A 21,005-nucleotide genomic window follows, 5' to 3' on the forward strand; every position below is an offset into this window, starting at 1 on the left:
GAAATCCTCTAAAATAATGAATCACCAGTAGTGATGTATTGTCATATTACAAAGGATTTCCTCAGTTTATGTAACCAATCACAAATTAGTAATTTATTACTGTAGTGGGAGAAATGGCCATAGATTGGCCAAAGAAGCGAAGTCTTAGATCCCAGATTTAAGAGAAATGTTTACTTATGCTTTTAGCCAAGGCTGGTCCTATTCTGGGTTTGTTATCTTGGGCTGCCTCCACATGAGTTGGAAAGTGTGAAGAGGTGGTGTGTATTAATGCCTTTCTTTAAAAGTGGCATGTGGCTGAGAAGCATCAGCATTTATCTCTAGAATGGATTTGAAAAGGGGGAGAAGGTATGTGAAGGGAGACCTTTACAAGCCTTAAATGAAACTTGACTTCTGACCTCTCATCTTTCAACAAGGTAAACTGACTGTTACTGTTTTTAATTCATAGAGCTGAGCTACACAAAAAATCCCTATATATCTCTTTACCTTAGCTTTTTCAGAAGAAAGTACAGCAGGGATTTCAGAAAATCCAGGTCTTGGCTGCTCTATTTCTGCTCACTGCTCTATTTCACAATTGTAGATAGAGCAGGAAGAAAAAAACACAAATGTCAATTTTCTCTTTAGTGTTCTTGATGGTAAAAGAATTCACACATTTAAATTTGTAAATTTCTAAAGCTGAAAATGTGGCTTTGTATGTAGAATTACAGGGAAACCAGAAACATTAAAGGAAACAAAATGAACTTGTAAACATAAACATGGCAAGTGTGTATGTGTGTGTGGTGGAGTACATGGGCTACAGCAGGCCATGAACTAGAGGCAGGGCTACCACAAAAGCCCAGGGTCAGAGAGCTTGTAAAATGATCCTTATACTTTGAGAACATCCTCTGTGCTGGGGTCCTTCTCTGCCTCGCTCTCGCTCTCGCTTTCACTCTCTCTCTCTCTCTCTCTCTCTCTCTCTCTCTCTCTATCACACACACGCACGCACGCACGCACACACACACACACACACACACACACACACACACACACACACACACACACATTCCTTTCCAGTCACTCTGAGGGGCAGGCACAGAGCATGCTAGAAGCCTAAAGCAAAGAATCCTGCACAGTCGCTTGGTCACAGACAGAACTGAGTTAGCAGAACATGAGAGAGAGAGAGAGAGAGAGTGCACTAGGGGAGGTCTGATGGCACAGTTCATACTCTACATGCTGCATCTCTTTATGGACACCTGACTTCAGAACCTCAACCACACAGTGCCTATGTAACATCTGTCAGTGTGTACCACGTGCACAAAACCTTTCAATACACTTCTTTTTTCTTTCTTTCTTTTTTCGAGAGGATACACTGGAAGAGTACTACAATTGTGAGGATACAACCAGACCAGCAATGTTCTCCACAGGTTCTTTCTCAAGGAGGTCCCATATGGACATTGCATATCTTGAACCACTGGACATGCCAACAGGCTGCTGATTCAGGATTTGTTAAAGCAACGAAATTAGTCCAAAGGAAACCTCTAAAAGATCTGCTTGACAGCTCTCTATCCCTGATCTCTTCCCTGGTGCTGACATGCCCTGGTGGACACTTGCCTATCGCTCCCTGTGTTTAGCAGCTCTGCTGGTGGTGGCCAGTTGTATTGGGAGTGAGCAGAAGAGAGCAGCAGATGAAGGAATACGGAGCTCCTCTGGGAGGGCCAGCAGTACTGGCAGCAGTGCAGGAGGTTCCTCTAGCCGCAGATACCACCGGCTCCAGCATGGCCAGTGTACCTACACTTTTATTCTCCCAGAAGGTGATGGGAATGCAGGTACATCCTGCCGCGAGACAAAAGCAGGCGCTCAGTATAATGCTAACTCACTTCAGAGAGATGCTCCCCCACCTGAACCTGACTACTCAAACCAGAAGATTCAGCAGTTGGAGCACACCATGGAGAACTACACACAGTGGTTACAGAAGGTAAAGCTGCTTAAAAAAACTCAAATCAAATGCACACTTAGCTTACACTTTATTTGGCTTTGTTGCTAATAACTGAGCAAGTCATTGTAGATTACTTTTCTATATACATTTAAAAGAACCAAATAAATGCATAGGCACAGTTGTATAGTTCCTGAAAGCTATTTTGGAAATGTATAAATTCTGCAAAGTCTACTTCTCAAAAAAAGTTTGAATAAGAGCAATTTCACAACTGCATGCTGCATTGTTTCAGAGGTAATGCAACCAGTGTCTTCTGTGTTTAATGTCCATTTGAGTCTCCAAGTCAATGTCCTTTTGTTTTGAACTTAGAAGTGTTAGTGTCAGTCTTACTGCCAGAGAACAAATCCTGTGCCATGCCATGACAAGCGTTGCAATCAATTCTTTTTAAATAGCAGTAGTGTTGTGATTTAAACTGTCACACTCCTGATTTATACGTATACTACCGAGCTTGCATCCGCTCCATGTGGCTCAAACTGGACTGCAGTGTTGATTCGCTTGACTAGTGCCTGATTTCACAGATGTCTAGGTGGACTCCACACGTTGCAAGTCTGCCAGTTAGTCACTCACCCAGGAAACTATTTGTATACTGTCTCTCAAATAGCAGGAGGTGAAGGAGAAACTCAGGGGGGCTTAGAGAACACTGTAAAATGTGACTTTATCTTTAATCTGAGTAACTGCTCCATTAAACTCAAAATGAAACGATACTTCTGGATTTTGCACATTGCTTTATGTTTTGTCATTCGAATCAAAATGGAATAATTTAAGTGACTTCGATTTGAATGCTTAGAAGCCAACAAACTAAAAGCATTCAATGGAATGTTTAAAATCAGTGTCATGGTTTAATCTGTCACAAAAGTGATTCTTTTCTTAATATGGTCCTTAAACAGTTAAATTATGTGAAATTGTAAGAAAGACATGTGTAAAAATATTTTGACTACAATTACAGTTCAGGCTATTGTATTCTAGGTTTTTGTTGCTAGGTTTTATGCTGGACCAATTACTGAGAAATAATTATTTCTTTTGCTTAATTCAACAATTTGTTTGATCATTCGAAATAACCACAAATTTAGAAAAATAATACCAGCAGGAAAAAAATCAATACTACTTTTATTACTACTAATAAAACAGCAACAATAATAACATATAAAACCCACTTCATATATTCATCTAATTATTTGCATTATCACTTTTTGTATTTTGTATTTGTTGTTTTTTAATTTTTCCTATTTATTTTTTATCATTTTTATATCTAATATCTAAACAAACTCTCTGCATACCATTTTTGGATTACATTTACTTATTTTAATATAATTACTAATTGACCCAGCAATCAGCCTGAGTTAAAAACCCACTGTTGCTATCAAGCAGACATGCATATAATATAGTCTGCTGTTTGTAGATACTATGATTAATTGCCTTTACCATTAGCCACTCTCACTATCCTTCTCTGAAGATCTAAGCAGCTCAGTAGTAGTGGATCTATATGTTGTGTATATATTAAGAAGAATGTGTAAACATTGAAATGTAGGAACTGCAGTAGATGTTCATGGTGAAGCAATCAATGACTGCATAATGTAGGCATTCTGATGTTCTTGTTTTAATCTTCTTGTTTCAAACTGAGCAGAAGCAGAACTTGAGTGCAGTGTTCATGACATGATGATTAATGACAATTTCATCTAAAATCCTTTAAATCCCTCAGTCTTGTTAAAAAGCAACATTTTGCTTTTAAATACATTATAACTTATTAAGTACATTCACTTGTTTTACATTTTTGCCATTAATGTGCTTTGGAAACATATTATTTCATGGTAGTTTTATTATAACCTCACATTTAATGTTATTATTTGAATTAATTCTTATCTCAGAAATGCATAAGCAGAATCTAAAGCACATTTTTAGGTAGATTTGAAGCTTCCATTAGTTCTTATCAGACTAAGTGGCTCCAGATTGGATTCTATACAAATAAGAGACGTTACTTCAGATGTAGGAGTGTGAGAGCTTCAGCCAGCAGTGGTAATGCAATAATACCACTTTACTGATAATATGAGACACAATGATCTTTACCGTTTTTCATTCTTGGGCTCAAAATACACACAGGCACACTGAGCACACTGTCTTTATCTGCAACTGCAGATTGTATTACTTTACTGCTCTTCTTGTACCTGATCTGAAGAATAAACTTCAGCAAAAGGTCATATTTTTTTGCCTCCTTGGAAAGTTTCTTTCCAGTCATAGAAAAAGTGAAATGTATCACTCTTAAATGTAACACTGAGCAATACAAAGAATGCTACATTATATACTCATTTGCATGTTTGTATCTGCAAGCATAAACTCCAGTTCTCAGAAAACTGTCTAATGAGAGCAATTGCACAACTCCATGTTGCATTAGAGCAAACTGAACCCCAGTCCTGCTAATTCAACCTAATTATACAAGTGGAACATGAGGATGCAGTTAACATATTTCAGTCAACATACTTAATCACACAAGATTAAGTGTCCCAGGCCAGTCTATCTATCTTAATCATGTACGCCTTGACTGTTTGGTGAAGGGCTGAGGTGATTCTTATAGCCCTACATCTCCAGCCTGATGAAACATAGGTAGATAGTGGCTTGTCTGTGGCTGAATATGGAAAGAAGGCATGGATGGGGCTGACCACCAGAACTGCGCACATCACTTACTCTGTGGAATTCTGTGCTGGGGTAAAAGACGATCCTGATAACGTGTCCGAGTCAAATGTGGCTTCTGTTTGTTTAAGGATTACTGTAGCACAAGAAATGGCCTGAGACTTAAGGAGAACTGTTGAGGATTAGAGGATCTTCTGACATTTAGTAGAGGAAACTAGCCTCTTATAGACATGGTTCACTATTCCAAATCCCCTCTAACTTTCCAGATGTTTATAGTCTCTAAGAGTCTGTCAGATCCAAATGTACACTGTTGCTTTGTGATCAAATTGGATTGTCCTTAAAAATAGGACCTAGAAAATACAGTATTAGCTTGCAGTACATTTGGCCTTTGAAGCAAACAAGTCCAGTTGAAGTTTATCTAAGCTAAAAGTATTCAGTGCGACACTGAAGCTTGGCTCAGGCTCCACTTCGGCAAGAGTAAAGGCCACGAGGACATGTGGAAGTCCTTGGGGGAGTTTAAATGATAGACCTTTTCCAATCTGTCTTCAGAGAAAACATTTTAGAAATGTCTGTTTCTAAATAGAAAGCCTCACACTTTGTGCTCTTGATTTAAAATCAAAAAGCTGAACCCTGACCATGTAAAATTCACACTGTTCTGCTTTAACCTAGACACAGGCAATGGCTCCTAGTGCAAAGACAAAAGGTTAATCCTGAAGCTAGACAAATGCTGTCTCCCGGTTCACCTTCGCTGAATAGTTTTCACTCTTTTCTTGATTATCTGAGGGCCACACAGCATGGCTAAAAACCCTAAGCTGGACCAAGCTATTTTAGTGGTGACTTCCTTTGTATCAAAGTTTGTTTTTGCTGATAGTGCTGGCCAAAAGCAACAAACTGAGTTGTCAGACGCTCATGAGACTGGAGTGCTCTTCCTTCCTGTTTTTTAAAGGAACCAGAATAGTGGCACATTCATCACAGAAGCAGTGAAATGTGTCTGTGCTTCACATTCAATCCCCACAGAAGGTGAAAGTAAAACAGAACCCTCTACTTAGCGTGTCAGGGGAATATCTAAAAAAAATACATAAATAGCTCTGTCAAGCCCCTACTAAATGCATGTGAAAATTGAAGCCAGAGTTGTTTGTGTTCATGCTTTTTTTTAAGGAAAAAAATGGGTGTATTTGGTAATGCAAAGACGTTTTTCTTTTAAAAATTGCATGTTAGTGATGTTGTTTTGGTGATTTTTTTTATACCTCTGAAATGGGGTCAAGCAAGGACCTAATGCTTTACTCTGTAAACTGAGAAGGTTTAATATCGCATTAATTTTGCACCCTCAGTTTTTTTATTAAATGTAAGTAACACAAGCATTCTTGCAGTAAAAATGCTCTATTACGTTATTGCTCACTAGTGTGTACTCTAGAATTTAATAGGAGAAGTTACCTTTCATTTATCTCTTGTATCACAGACATAAAAGCTTGTTGAATAAACTGATAATTTTATAAAAAAATGTGTTTGGCTTTCCTGCTTCCTCAGAGTATATTCATTCAAGACATGTATACAAAACAAAGGGATAAAGTGACAGTAAAGTTTTATCTATCTTTCTCATAAATAAGAGCCTGACTACTATAAATCTTGTAATTTTCATTGACAGATTGTTGATATGAAACAATGCTTCAGTGCTTTATTGTGAACTGACTGGAAATATAGGATATTGTTTTAGACACAAAAACACAGAGGATTTGAACTTGGAAAGGATTTCTCAACTTGACTGCATAGCCTTTAGTCTATTTGGGCCAGAGATGAACATTATGTAAGATTAACATCCCTATGTATCTCACACATATTTTATTTTAATATGGACCATTAAACTGTTACTAGAGTCGTGTATTTTTTTTATGTTTTTATAAATCATATAATAGCAGGTACCTTATCTAATCTCTTCATATTGTGCTACTATTTATCAATGTTGCAGTTTTTCAGCAATGTTCTTCTGTTCTGCTAAAATGTTCATTAATATGTTCCAAGAGGTGTCAAACTGATGATAATTTTTTACCTTTATTTGACTTTCTATATTGTGCATCAAATCGAGATTAAATGTTCGAACTCCTGACTAAATTTCTTAGATTGCGGCGTCTATTTTCGATCAAAAAACGTATGAGGCGTTTGTGCATTCTTCTTTCACACGTGTTTTCTCTGCTTTATCAGAAGTGGCACCATCTGTCACATATATTTATGTCATGCATAAGAAAGGACTCTACGGGAAAGGAGTTCAGATTTAGTATTTTGCTCTGAAGCTGTGTCCCAGGCTTATACAGATGTTAAGCGCAAAGTCCATCTTCATCTGCCTATACTCTAATTGTGGGCCAGGAGTTTCAGCAGGATGTTGTTTTACCATGTCTATAGTATTCAGCGCCTTTAACTTTTTTGCAACAGTAAATCAAAACCTCACATTTCAGATGAAAGGGAGTGACGGAAGCCTCTCCTCCTGGACAGCAAAGTTTCTAAAGAAAGACAGGCAGATAAATAATGAGCAAAATAATATAACCTTGCTAGTGGGAAGACATATGATGGGTTAGTAAAGAGGAGGACAACACTGGAATGTAAGTGTGAATGAGTGTCTATATGAACGTATGGTTTCAGAGCTAATGGGAGTAGTTTGCTTTATCTTACTTACTGATAATCTTCATGTAATCCACAATGGGACTAATTCATAGGTACGAGTATTGCATTCTGTATTATCAAAAAGGAGATATTGGGAAAATGAGCTTTGGAAAAACAAAAATAGTGCAGAAAATGCAGTGAAAAAAGTTGTACAGATAAATAAGGTCTGAAATGAAATTCGTACTAGGAGAAGAAGATTCACTATAACCTAGTCCCATTTCTCAGAAGCCCACTGAACTAGGCTAAAAAGCAGTGTCTAACACAACTCAGAATTAAATGCATTAATGCAGAGTATGGAAAGTAATTGAACTTGAGTCCTTTAGTTCCTGGGAGGGATGACCTTATGTAGCCATAGTCTTTATCCTTTCCTGATAATGGCTCTGTTGATAAAGCATATTGTGTTTGCATCTTCAACAAAAATCTTTCTTGCTAACATTACGACTATGAGCTGTGCTGTTCTCTGCATACGCATTAGGACATGTCTGGCAAGCATTTTTGTATTGGCTTGATGAAGTGTATATATGTGAGGCAACTGTATGTGGTGGGAAAATTGGTGTTATATAATGGTTTTAGTGCTGGGCTCTAAAGCATTTATCTCACTTTATTCACTTGTATTTATGTTCAATTTCAATTCAATTTGATTTGTATAGCACTTTTAACAGTAAAGATTGTCCCAAAGCAGGTTATGTACAGTATTAGCTTATGTAGCTTTATGAAGTGATTCTGGAAAACATATCCTAAGCAACTGTTAGTAAGCTAATACACGATAAGATAAATTACTATGGCAAGTAAATACAGATCAAATATTCAGTGCTCTGTATGCAAAAATGCATGAAAATAGCATTTAAACATCATAAATTGTCTTGTTTGTTTGTTTTTTCCCCCCACAAAATTCAGTAGGCTTTTTACTTTATCCACTTACTGAACAAATTAAGCTAATAAATGCTGGTGGCAATTATATCAACACTCTACTAAACTCCTGTGATTAGAAAGAAAAAAACAAACTAGTTGTAATATACACACTAATGTCACTGCCGGGTTGCCCACCCCATGCTATTGCTGAGCATATATTGCTCTGAGTCCATAGCAGCAACAGGGATATTATTACTGGCATCTTGTGATCAAGCAAGAACTTTTCATGACACTGGTCAAGTTCTAAATCACTTACTGTTGTTTTTTTATGGCACTGCATACAGTATTAATAAAGAATGAATTCTATATTGATTTTTTTTTTCAATTTTATTTAACTGTGTTGGATCTGTAGCTTAGTGCTTGAAGCCTGTAACTGATCCTTAAGCCTGTCCTCCACCACCCTAACTTTATAGCACGTCTGAATCCTCGCCAACATTGTATTTGCCTTGGCTGGGCACTTGTCCAACCTTCTCACATTCCACATGGCACTAAGGGTACAGCGGGCGGCACCAACTGGAGATAATTGCTGATGGAAAAGTGGCTCTCACACCTCCTCCGAATCAGCACAAAGAGCGTGCTTCGGGGGTAATGGCTGGTGACAAAGGTCAAGCTACATTATGCTATCAGCTGGGGAGTAAAACTGCAGCTTCAAACAGCCTGCAACTGTTGGTAATTTGGGTTCAATTGCCACTGTGAAGGGGGCTCTTTATAATAATGGTTTGGGTTATACTCCTAACAGAAGAGGTAAGTACTGACCTCAGTTCCAATAAAGTATAAAACGTCTGGTTTGAAGTCCCACCTAAGTGATCCTTTGAGAAGAATAGATGAGAGAAATTGAAAAGCGACCATTCAATAAAACCTTGCTTTAAATGACTCATGGGCTAATCCTAATGAACTCAATGCATTAAAATGCAGGTGTCAGCCTTCATTATACAGACTTAAAATTTCTGCACACATGCCTCCTGATGTTACAGATGGAATATGAAGGTAATGGATTTCCCACACAGCCGGACAGTGAGAGGAGCATATTTGTGAATGGATCTCTGCTCAGTGTCTGCAAGGGCAACTTTCTGTCAAACTGGCACATATATAGCACAAGGAAAGGGAGGGCAAGGTGTTATTTGAGAATTTGCTCTTCGTTGTCGCCACGGCTTGCTCATCAGGGATAAATGCACACCATTCACCTTGACTGTTGATTTTTGTAAAGCTGCTTGTCTGTTGTGTATGCTGTTGTGAAAAGCGCTATAGAAATAAACTTGACTTGACTCTGTCATGTCCATGTACTTGTGACCTGCAGATGTGTTTGCACTTCGGCTCTTTAATGTTCCTTAATTTTTTCTTTTTTCCTCCTGCTCTCTCGTGTGCTTTTCTTTTTTTGCCTCTTAGTAATTTTTTTTTCCTATTAAAACCACATGGTTTGTTAAATGAAGAATATAGATATATTTTTGTGTTGGCAGTATAATACCAAAACGCAATTCTAAAAATCATGGATACAGCAGTCATTGAGCGTGTTGCTGCCTGGCTGCTTTACCTCATTTGATCTCCTGTATATTTGTCACACTGTTTATAGACACTTCTACTGCACTTTCCGACTGCAAAAGCAAAAATAAACAACAGTCAAGCACAGAGAAGGACACAGAAATGGCAACAGAGTCCCTACTGAGAAACCAAATGTTCCTGGAAAAAAATGAAATAACTAAATAAGGTCACGTTCCTACTGTGAGTCCACACTTAAATTCTCTATTGTTGGGCACAGGACAATAATAAAAAAAAAAAAAAAAAAAATGATGTAGTAGCTTCTTTAATGTACAGAAAAAATACAGAAAATATTCATAACAAATTACCTAATGCTCACTCACTTTACTCACTCTAATTGACCAAATTAGAAAAATGTATAATGTTTTATTTTCACTTTAAAATTTAGACACCGGCTGGATTGAAGATTTTGTTTCCCAGCACATTATCCCCTACAGGTTTTTGCTGTTTTTCCCCCCTGAAAGTGGAATTTGGTAATGTAAGCTATCCAAGAAGATCCAGGACTGGTGCCATTAAGAATCTTTTATTTTTAGGACTGTTCCAAATCCAAATGTTCTTGTTATGTAGATTTATAAGTGTATATCAATAGGAAATGTCTACTGGAAAGATCTGGTGCTTTCAAGCTTTGAAGATCTTAATATTTACTTTTAGGCAGTCTCATATCATCCAAGCTGGCTCGTCTGGTCTTTCTTTTTTTTGCGCAATCTGTTTTGCCAGTACTATGTCTCTGGCTTTGCTACCACCTCAAGAACATATACGTCATAAATTGTGACGAAGAGCTACTGGAATCTGCCACTACACTTTGTAGTGCTTGGCTGCAGCTGCGTCATTAATAAGTGAACATAAACATCTGTTGATGTAGTCCAGTTTTAAAAAAGTACAGGTCTCCAGAAAAAGCAACGGGATGACCAAAAGAACCCGTTAGACCCTAGTGTATTGTCTGAACAAAATTTATATAGTGGATTATGAGTTCGGCAGTTTAGCTGGACATCTGTGGGGAAATTTATTCCAAAATGTTTGGTCTGCAATACCACAAAGCCTCAGTAATACATGTCAGTTCATTCTGAGACTGATATTGGTCTCACTGATGCTGACCCTTTCCTGCATTACTTAGATTTCACTGTTTACACTGCAAACCCCCTACGTAAACAGTTTCTAAACCATTTCTTTCTGTGTTCTATTCTGCTTTCCGGTTTGATGAACATGCCTGTCAGCATGGTGTGCAACTTCAGAAAGCCTTGTCCAGACCCAAGGAAGGAGTAATGCATGCCTCATCCTCACCCACTGTTTGGGATGAGGTGGTCATAGCCAAAGTCTGATGTAAGTGACTGTTGATGTGATCGTATGCTGTTTAGTAGAAAAGAGGAAAAGGCATGAATGATCCACAGGGGAAATTATGAGGTGTTCCTTGTTGTATTGTCAGTAAAGTACGTCAATAAAATACATCATGGTATGACTCTGTGTTTGAAGGTTTAATGATTTGGTAGATTGTGCTATGTATTAACGAGGAATCACATATGGAAAGGGCTTCTGGGAGGGAGGGATGCAACACTGTCTCTTTGTTGTCAGTCATAGTGACACTAGTGACAATTTCCAATGTGAGTTTGTGTGTGTGAAAAAGGGCAGATAATGATTTTGCTCATGGTGTGTTGTGCTACCCTGTGACTCGTTATTGCTAAAAGACGTTGATAACTAGCTGGTTTTTGGAATTGGCAAATTACAAAATATATATGAAGAAATTAGAGAATATGATTGATTAATCTCAAGATCTTAAATAATCTAGCCTGGAATATTGCAGAATTCAAAGAACCAGTGCCATTGATGTTCCTTTGGAATCCTGTACTGACTAGAATGTGATACATCCTCCAAAGCAACCAATCCATTAGCTTAATTTCTTCTGGCCTTCATCTCTGCAGAAATGTTTTGAGTAAAAATGAGGTAGGCTGGCGAGGAGGGGAGGCGAGTTTCCAGTTTGTTTTGTTTGTTGATTTGCCTCTGCATTGCCTCGGATGGATGCGAGCATTTCCTGTCCCACACGTCTAGACACACTGCAATTAATCACACTAATTCAAAGAACCGCAGTCTTTCATGCGCAAATATAAGGGGGCTTAAAAGAACATTCAAAACCGGAGGATTTGAGCAAATATACAGTCACACAATCTGCGCTGCTAAATATTTGTCTACTGTCAGTGTGATTAGTGGCATGATAGACAGCATCTAGCTTGACTCATGTGGTAAACACGGCTGTCTATTGAACAGAATTGTTCAAAGTGTTTGACTTGTGCATCAACATTTCCAAACTGATATTGGCAATTTTTTAAATGGCAAATTGATATTGCTTGTAGAAGCTTTGATTAAAAATCCTTATACTAATATAATAGTGATCCAAATCCCCGTCTAGACAAGCTCTAATACTCCACATAGACAATATTGATAAGAATAACAAGCAGAAGTGCTCCTTACGCTACCAAAATAAAAAGGAAAAGCAAACATTTCTTTTGGATTTGGTTCTCACATTTCTGAGAACAGGGTATTAAGTCAAACCAAACATTTATTCGTGTTCTTTTAATGGTTTATAAAAGTTCACTTTTTAATACAGGAAATAAAAAATTAATTGCTTTTTCTTTTACTATGTACCTTTTGTGTATTTTACTTTCCTGTAGAGCAAAACCGAAGCTGAAGCAGTTTGATATTAATAGTAAAGCATGTTGGTATGCTTTTGCTGGAACTGAATAAAAACTTTTTTTTAAATATAATAAATAGTTAAATAAATAGAGCAACGAGAGCATTGGTTCACTAATAATTATCCTATAAGTGATAAAAGTATTTTCGAACTCTAACGTTTGTCACAGCTGACTGTCTTATAAAATACATAAAGCATATTTTACAAAAATGAAAATGCCGAGGTGTTGATGATGATTGAATATCGCGGTTCCCTAAAAGCTGGTTTAACTGTCATTAGTCATGTTGTGTGACTGGATTTTGTGTTCTCTGACGTGCCTGGATTTTGTATTCTCTTCTGTGGAATTTGTCCTGTATAACATCATCATATAAACTTTAGAAACATTGATGGTTTAGATTAGATATGTCGGCTAGAATTTCCAATTTATAATTTTAATGTCCATGGCTATGTTTCAATCCTGTCATCATTTGTTTCCCCCTGATTAAAATGATTTCAAGTGACATTTTATTTATCAAAGCACTTTAGATTGCAACAATTTGTAAGGCTGTTTTTTTATGTGAGACAGAAAATTATTTTTGTATAATAATAATAATACTTATTATTAATTATTATTATTATTATTATTATTATTATAATAATTATTATTATTGCTATTATTAGTTGTTGATGTTGGTTTTATGATTATTGGAATATGTTAGAATGAAAAGCAACATAGATGTCTTGTGGTGTGCCATGAATCAAAATCTAATTCAATGAGTACCATATTATATATTAATATGTTAATAGTGAATTAATAAGTATTTATTTTTAATAAATGCATAGATAATACGTAAGCTTTTATCTTTGTACGATTGATCTGCAATTTATAAGGAAACCATTTCTAAGGACAATTATTTGAACAATAATTTGAATTTGCATTTTTATACTTTTCAGATTAGATCTAAAAAAAATATAAAAAAAAGAATGTTGACCCCCACATCAGTCTGAATGTACAGGGGAAGCATAGTAACACATGTGACACCCTCAATAAAATTATAATTTTATATATAAAACTGTGTGTATGTAATGTATGTATGTATGTATGAATGTATGTATAGAGTTTTAAATAATTTTCTCACAGGCGTCAGTTCGCAAAGACTTGGAACATCTGGCCATTGCATTTTTGCAAACCACAAGCCACACAGAATTGACAAGCAGGCCGTCAAAGGAGTGTTAGCTTTTATTTGGTCTGGAATGCTAACTAGGACAGATATTGACATTAATGCTTACCTAAGCTTGTTTCACATGCAGATGAGATGCTTTTCAATTAAACAGTTCTATTTTTCTTTTCCCTGCTTTTTCCCTCCATGTTTGCTTTCAAACACCTACTCCATAACGAATGCTAAATTTGTTGTTTAACTTTTTGACTATAAAGTAAACAGACTTAAATATTTGTTCCTACATCTTTAGCATTGTCAAAATTGTGCATTATTGAATCTTAGACAACCATCATTACTTGCATCTGTTTAAATGTTTACAGTTGTGTGAGATAGTTGGATTGTTTTTTGTTTAGCATATAGAAATTACTGCCGTGAAAGTGAGCTGGAAAACTAAAATCATGTTGGTGGTGCTTTCATTGTTTTTGATTGCTGTATCTGGCTGGTGTGACGATTCTTTGCTTAGATTGAGCTCTTGAATTAGGCCCAGTTTTAGGCCACTATTTCATTTACATAACAGAATCCACATGTTGAACCATCTAATAGCATATAAAGTTGCATACATGGTCCTACATCACACACACACAGCATGTGCATTTGTCTACATTATACCCTAATATTTTGTTATTCTGGTGCTTCACAAAAATAGACCTGTATTGAGACAGGCACACAATGCATGTATGGTAGGGCAAGTGACTAATGCATGTGTAAGAGCTTATTGAGTTCGGGGGATTGCCTGGGAGCTGGCCCATGGGATCCAGGTCGTAAAGGTTAACTTCAGGCCCAGCTTAAGTGTTGCTCTACTAATCCTCATCTACAGAGTGTCAGTCACAGGCTCCGAGTAAGTTTTATAAGCCCTCACAAAACAGCCTTTTAGCATCTCACAAAACAAGAACTGACTGAAAAGCAGCCTGCCCAGCATGAACACCCAGCATGAGTTATGTTCAACCCGGGCCATACGTCCACTTTTTGTAATAAATGTGTCTTAAAGGCTGACATAAGCATACCTGTTAGTCTAAAGCTTGTTAGAGATAATAGTTATTTGCATAGTGTAGCTTAATCACAGGAATGTTATGTATTTTTAATACAATGCTATAATTCCTGACAGCCATTAGCATGTTTTCAAAGGATCGCGCTATGCGAGAGAGGCCACCGTCCCACCGTCTCAGAGCACAGTGGGTGAGATAAGGCAGGACATAACATGTAGCTCTCACTAGAAGTACTTAGCTTGCCTGGCTAGTGTTCTGCTTCAGCTGTTGAGATATATACTTTAAAGTTATACTTTTCTCTTCCTAACAATAAACTCTTTTTAAGAGGATCATTTCAACATGTATTGATGTCTATTAACTTTAAGTAAACCATCATGCAAAATCCATGACCCTACATTGTACAATGCATTTCCAATGTATATGTACCTTTTATTATTAGCAACAAACCATGCTTGTTTAAATGTTCTGCTGGATCTGCTTTTTCTCAGATATAACAAGTAGTCACATGTTTAATCTTTACATTAACATTTACAGTTAATGCATACAGCTGCGTAATATTTCCTTTTACTGAAGAATCTAACATTTATCTTTATGTCGGCAGTCATAAAACTCCTTTTGGGTATCCTAATTTTAAGAGCCGCCTCAACACACCAGACGACAGCTCAAACAGATTGTTTCATTATTAATAGTGCGGCGAAATGCTGCTCCCGGTGCTCGTAAACTCTTACAGTTGTCAGAGAACTGAGAGAATTTGCCACGGCCGTATTCCCACTGATCACAATAGAACTACATACCTAAAGAGAATTACTCTAAATGGAAACCTCAGTGCTATTTTAGAGTTGAACATGATCATGATGCAATCCACAAACAGTAGATGCATCATGTAATCTATAGGCTTCCTCTAACCCCCACTCGACAAAGGATGCCCCTTTCACCTTTCAACGTTTGTACACATTGCAAATAAACACAATCAATTTTCAAGTCAAGCACTAAATTCTTGTAGTTTAAAGCGATTCTGGTGATATTGACCTAGACAGAGGTGCCTTGCGGTCAGATCTTAAAGCACTGATAGGGCTGACCTCGACTCATTTGGTATGAACCTCAGTTGGTGGGCAGCTGAGAGATGTAAGCCAAGCCTCCCAGGTGCAGTTTAGCCATGTCTGACAGGCTCCTTAGCTTCAGATATACTTCATTATGCCAAATTCTTGCAACTGTGAGAACTGTGCGTGTTGCATGGTGAAAAGTGTGCTCCCCTTGTTGTTGATTTTGGAGGTGGAGTTCTCCTCATCAGTTAAAGTCTTGCTTAAGATTTTTAAATTTTTCTTCTTAACACTACAGTCTATTAAACATTACCAACATTTTTACATGCTATTAAACTTGATTGCTTTTGTACACCAGCCACTGTAAGCATTTTACATTGCTCAGTGGCCAGTTATTATAAAAAATATGAGCTAATGTTGTGTCCCTTTCACCACTATTGTCTCTGGATGCTCAGGCTTCATTGTGGTTTAAAGTGGAAAATGATCGAATACGTACAACGGACCATTTTTATTGCTTCCTTGATTGTATTTTTATTTGAATCGTATGTTTGTCTAATCTTGTTTCTCCTTGGTACTTTCCGTTAGGGACACCCACCAGTATGAGCCATGAGTCAGCCACATTTTCTCTGGAGAAGCCCAGAAAAGGATGTCTAAGCTAATGTTTCAGCAAATGGGTGTTAGCAATAACACACTCTCAAGGTGACATGTCGTACTCACGGCTTTGTCCAGCATTCTGTCGAACAAGAAACATATCCCGTAGCTAAAATCTTGTAAACTGTATGACCATCTGTTAAACACCATCTGTTAATCTGCAGAAACACACATTGATGGTGGACATATTTTAACACTTCTTAAGCATGAAATGTATAAAATCTCTTACTTTTATTTATATGACTTGGTGAACTACTGATTTTATTTGACCTCATTTAATATCCATGCCTTCTGGTGCATACGAATAACAGCAACATTTTCTACTTGACCCAACTGCATATAATTAAAAATAAATATTAATTTTTTTATTAATTTTGAGTGCATACTCCTGCAGAATTCTACATATAATTTTAAATAATTTCCCAATAAAAAATTAAATTGTTGTTTGTTCAGTCACATGGTATGCTCTGTATTGTACCGTGTGAAAAAATAGCATCAATTTCTAACACAGACATGTGGTATACAAAAGGCAGCTATCTTCTGTACACATAGATATAGTAACAATAAAGTATACTATTAGATAGACAGAGTCCTTTTTGTTACTTTTTCTCAACCATGTTTGTCTCACAAGCTTTTATTTAACCATTAACAGTACCAGTAACCAGTAACAGTGTAGCATTAGCCAAAATAGTATTTGATCAGTATTTCTCAATTCCAGGCTCCTCACTTTGATCTTTAGCTTTTGGAGTTTCTCCATGTGTCTTTAAATATTTCTTCCACTTTCTCTCACCTGCTGAAAATTTGCTAGCAGGCGCAGAAACTATGTGAAATTGGCACTAGGTGAGAACATGCACATGTATGGCCTGAATTGGGCTATCCCATTCATGTTGTGTCCTGCCTTTTGTTAAGTGTTTGCTGGGTTACTTTCAGAGTTAATCCGTTGGTCTCTTTAATAATGACACAGATTATTTTTCAACACTTTAGTTTGGAATGACCCTACAAATGGCTGCCATGAGTTTTCTTCTTTTATTCCCCAGCGTAGGCTTTAAATATTTCATCTGGACCACACTGAAAAGCTCACACATATTTCCCTGCTCCGCCAAGACCTACATATGTTCAATTTCCTTTTTAATCCACTTGTCTGGCTTCTCTTGTTTTATTTTCGTATCTTTTTTTTCTACACCCTTTATTACCCTTTTCTTCATATGTGTATATGAACAACATGTGTCTTGTACTACTGTGTTCTGCCAGAAAGATGGAGACCATGAACAACCTCCAGTACAGACAAAGCTATCAAGTTATCAAACTTATGCAGATTATAGGACAAAGACAAGCTCAGAGTTAGGTCCAAGCTAATGTAAGTGTTTGAGCTGCTTAGATGGAGGACGGGTGGGTGGGGGTGTGGGGGCTAATCCACATAAGTAGTCTTTGTGTTCCTAAACCTTGTTCTGGTCTTGTCATCTCTCAAGCCAGTAGATTAGGATGAAAGAGAGCTTTAAAGATAAGCTCCCAAGTTCTCCTCTATCACAACATCTTCATCTCTTCCTTCCTTAACAAATGACCCTACATCTGCTTCCACCTACATCTTCAGCCATTCAGGTATTTACTGTGCTGAGTCTAGTATTAGAGTGAATCATTCTATTCATTGCGGAATGAAGAACTTCATTTTACTGTAGATAAGAAGCTTATTTGAAATGATGCCTGCTTGGAAGAAGCCATGATTAAAGACTGACTGTGTAGTGGAAAATGAGTGACTATCCACCAATCTTTAAAACTCAGTTCTAATACATACTTTTGAGTTCTTTCCATCGTCTTAGTCTTACTGGAAAGTGACACTATGCTTTGCTTGCAGAGAACATCTGTTGCTTTCTGGTGGCCTACAGGCAAACTGCCGAGAGGTCCTTCTTTGTCCTTGTGCTTAGTTGGTGTCATTTTCCATTTTATTGGCCACTTAAAGTTTGTAAAACACTCTTGTCCAGGTGTAAAAGTAGCTTGAGACTCAATATTTTTTCTGATCCTGTTTCCTTTCTAGCTACTGGTATATCTTTTTATTTCCTATGTCTACCACACTAATAAGATCGGAACCTGTCAATTTTTCCACCCCAGTCCAATTTTTTATTGGTTGCCTACTCTGACTCTCATATTTTAAGAAACTAAATAATGATAACTAATTTGCATTGGTCATTCGTGCATGCATTTAGTGTGTGTGTGTGTGTGTGTGTGTGTGTGTGTGTGTGTGTGTGTGTGTGTGTGTGTGTGTGTGTCGTGTGTTATATAAAAGTGTAAATCCATTAATGCCATCACATGCAAAATAGGATGAGGAAACTATTTAAATGACATTTCTATATATTAAAAATATTTCACAGAATTCGCAGAAGAAAAAAATTAACTGAAATCTAAAATGTGATGTATATATACCACACATTATTCCTACTTAATGAAAATATCTAAGGCTCTATTTTAATTCTTAACAAATGTACAAATGTCCTGTAAAAATCTTATATGAGACAGGTTTCATTTAACGTTATAATCAATTGAATATTTTGAGTTTCTTTGTATTTGTCTGATTGTCTGAAGTCTGATTGTTTGTTTCATTTTAAGCATTGAACAAATTATATACTTTTTCCTTTAAGTTGCATTAAGGTTTGTGAAAATTTGATTCATTCTCATGAGTTGTAATAACTAGTGTATACAATTACAAATCATATTTATTTGATCATTTAAATTTGAATCATCATTCAAATTTGATCATTTAAAAAAAAGTATCATTTGAATGGGTTTGGATTTTTTTGTTTCCTTTTATTATATGTGTTTCGAATTGTTTGGTTAATTAGAAATGTTTTCATTGCCACAGATTGAGAACTACATCAAAGAGAGTATGAAGGCGGAGCTGGCTCAGTTACAGCAAAGTGCCGTCCACAATCGAACAGCAGCCATGCTGGAAATGGGAACCAATCTTCTCTCCCAGACAGCTGAACAGACCCGCAAGCTGACTGATGTTGAGACTCAGGTATCTCCCCACTATGAAGCTTTCCACACAACACATACTGAGCTATTCATCTTATATTTATCTCTGCAGGATCACAACTAAACAGCCAAATAAAATACACAAATCATATGACATAACTGTTCTCCCTGTAGCCACGGTTTGTTCTTGCATTCCCACCAGTACTGATGTTTTATGCGAATTTGAACGAGACACACAGGAATATGGTCATGACTTGATTCAGCTGGTTTTGTGAAATGAAGAGTTTTCTTAAGGGAACCAATGTTCTTACTCACTACTGCATGGCCAAGGAACAGCAGGATCTCAATTTCTCCTGTTAATGGCCTCTCTACAGGTGTTGCTTGTTTAATGGCTTACTTTGTGGTTATGAGTGCGATATCATTACTGTCTGGCTGTCCTGCTTCATTTTGAACTTGAACTTAGGTTTTGAATCAGACATCCAGGCTGGAGATTCAGCTGCTGGAGAACTCACTGTCCACGAACAAGCTGGAGAAGCAGCTTATGGTGCAGACCAATGAGATCAGTAAACTCCACGATAAGAATGGGTAAGCATAAGAACAAATCACAATCAAATTCAGGAACCCTTGCAGTTTTACACAGTGTAGAATACATTTTGAAGGATTTGCTTGATGGAGCTGGTATGCAACTAGTTTTTCCTCATAAATTCAATGATCAGTTGTACACAGTTTTTATCATTTTAAGTAGAAGTAATTTTTTTGTACAAATGTGACCCTCACTGAGAAATGAAGACATAGAATGTTAAAATCTGATTCCTTGTAATAAGGAGAAAAAAGATTGGTGCAAGCTTCATATCCAAAAGACACAAATTGCAAAACACAGCATTTAATTCTCAACAAATGAGATCTCAAACAGTTGCTTGGTCTCATACTGTGCAATTTAGGACACCATGCCAAGAGGAGGAAAACGTCCCCTTTATTTAAAAGCACTTTTGGAGATATAATTTCATAGATGAAAGAGTTGCGTAATTCAATAATTTGATATAAATATGCAGTTTGGATGTCTGTTTGCAAGTATGTAAACACACACACACACACACACACACACACACACACACACACACACACACACAAACACACACACACACATACACACACACACACACATATATATATATATATATATATATATATATATATATATATATATATATATATATATATATATATATATATATATATATAAAATCAAAGTATGTAAGCCTGATTCCCAGTGTTTTAGCAAAGCTACTCAGCCCTTTTTTGTGGGTAAAATGTTTGTTATGGTATTAATAGGAAGTCCAGGAAGTCATCAAACAGAATTTGATATGCATATGTTATTTTATTCTAAACAAATACAATCTGATGCATATCATATGCCCAAGATGGGCAATAAAAAGATAACTGGATCCTGCCTGGCCTTAAACAAATCCCCAAATGTATATGATGAAATGTGGATTGCTTCTACCAGTGTTTCAGCCATGGATACTGAGTGGATTCGGATAAATATTTATACACCTATTATAACCATGCTAAATCAATTTAATCTTCTATGGTGTGTGAATTATAAAGCAGAACAATCGCAACAGAGTGTAGACAGCTTTGCACAGCTGCATCCTGTCCTAAAACACTTTTCTACACTTTCCCTCCTGTCCACAGCACCTCTTTTGATATCCGGAACGTTCTACTGTCTTGTAGAATCTGTAACTCTGTCTTGGTGTCTCGCTCATCCTACTATCTCGCCTA

General features: G+C 36.8%; 1 protein-coding gene across 2 annotated transcripts in view; it reads left to right on the forward strand.

The window, feature by feature from the left end:
* The first annotated feature begins 1,026 nt into the window (after positions 1-1,026).
* Positions 1,027-21,005, forward strand: part of angpt1 (angiopoietin 1) — a 51,798-nt gene continuing 31,819 nt past the window's right edge. Inside the window, exons 1-3 of one of the 2 annotated variants that reach the window (XM_046834376.1) lie at positions 1,027-1,951; positions 19,111-19,266; positions 19,687-19,808. In XM_046834376.1, the coding sequence (XP_046690332.1) occupies positions 1,568-1,951; positions 19,111-19,266; positions 19,687-19,808 (662 nt within the window). In that variant the 5' untranslated portion in view covers positions 1,027-1,567. The remainder of the gene's footprint in view (positions 1,952-19,110; positions 19,267-19,686; positions 19,809-21,005) is intronic. The other variant, XM_046834377.1, reaches the window with a different exon arrangement.

The sequence above is a fragment of the Silurus meridionalis genome, chromosome 22 (assembly GCF_014805685.1).
Source record: "Silurus meridionalis isolate SWU-2019-XX chromosome 22, ASM1480568v1, whole genome shotgun sequence".
Taxonomy (NCBI): Eukaryota; Metazoa; Chordata; class Actinopteri; order Siluriformes; family Siluridae; genus Silurus; species Silurus meridionalis.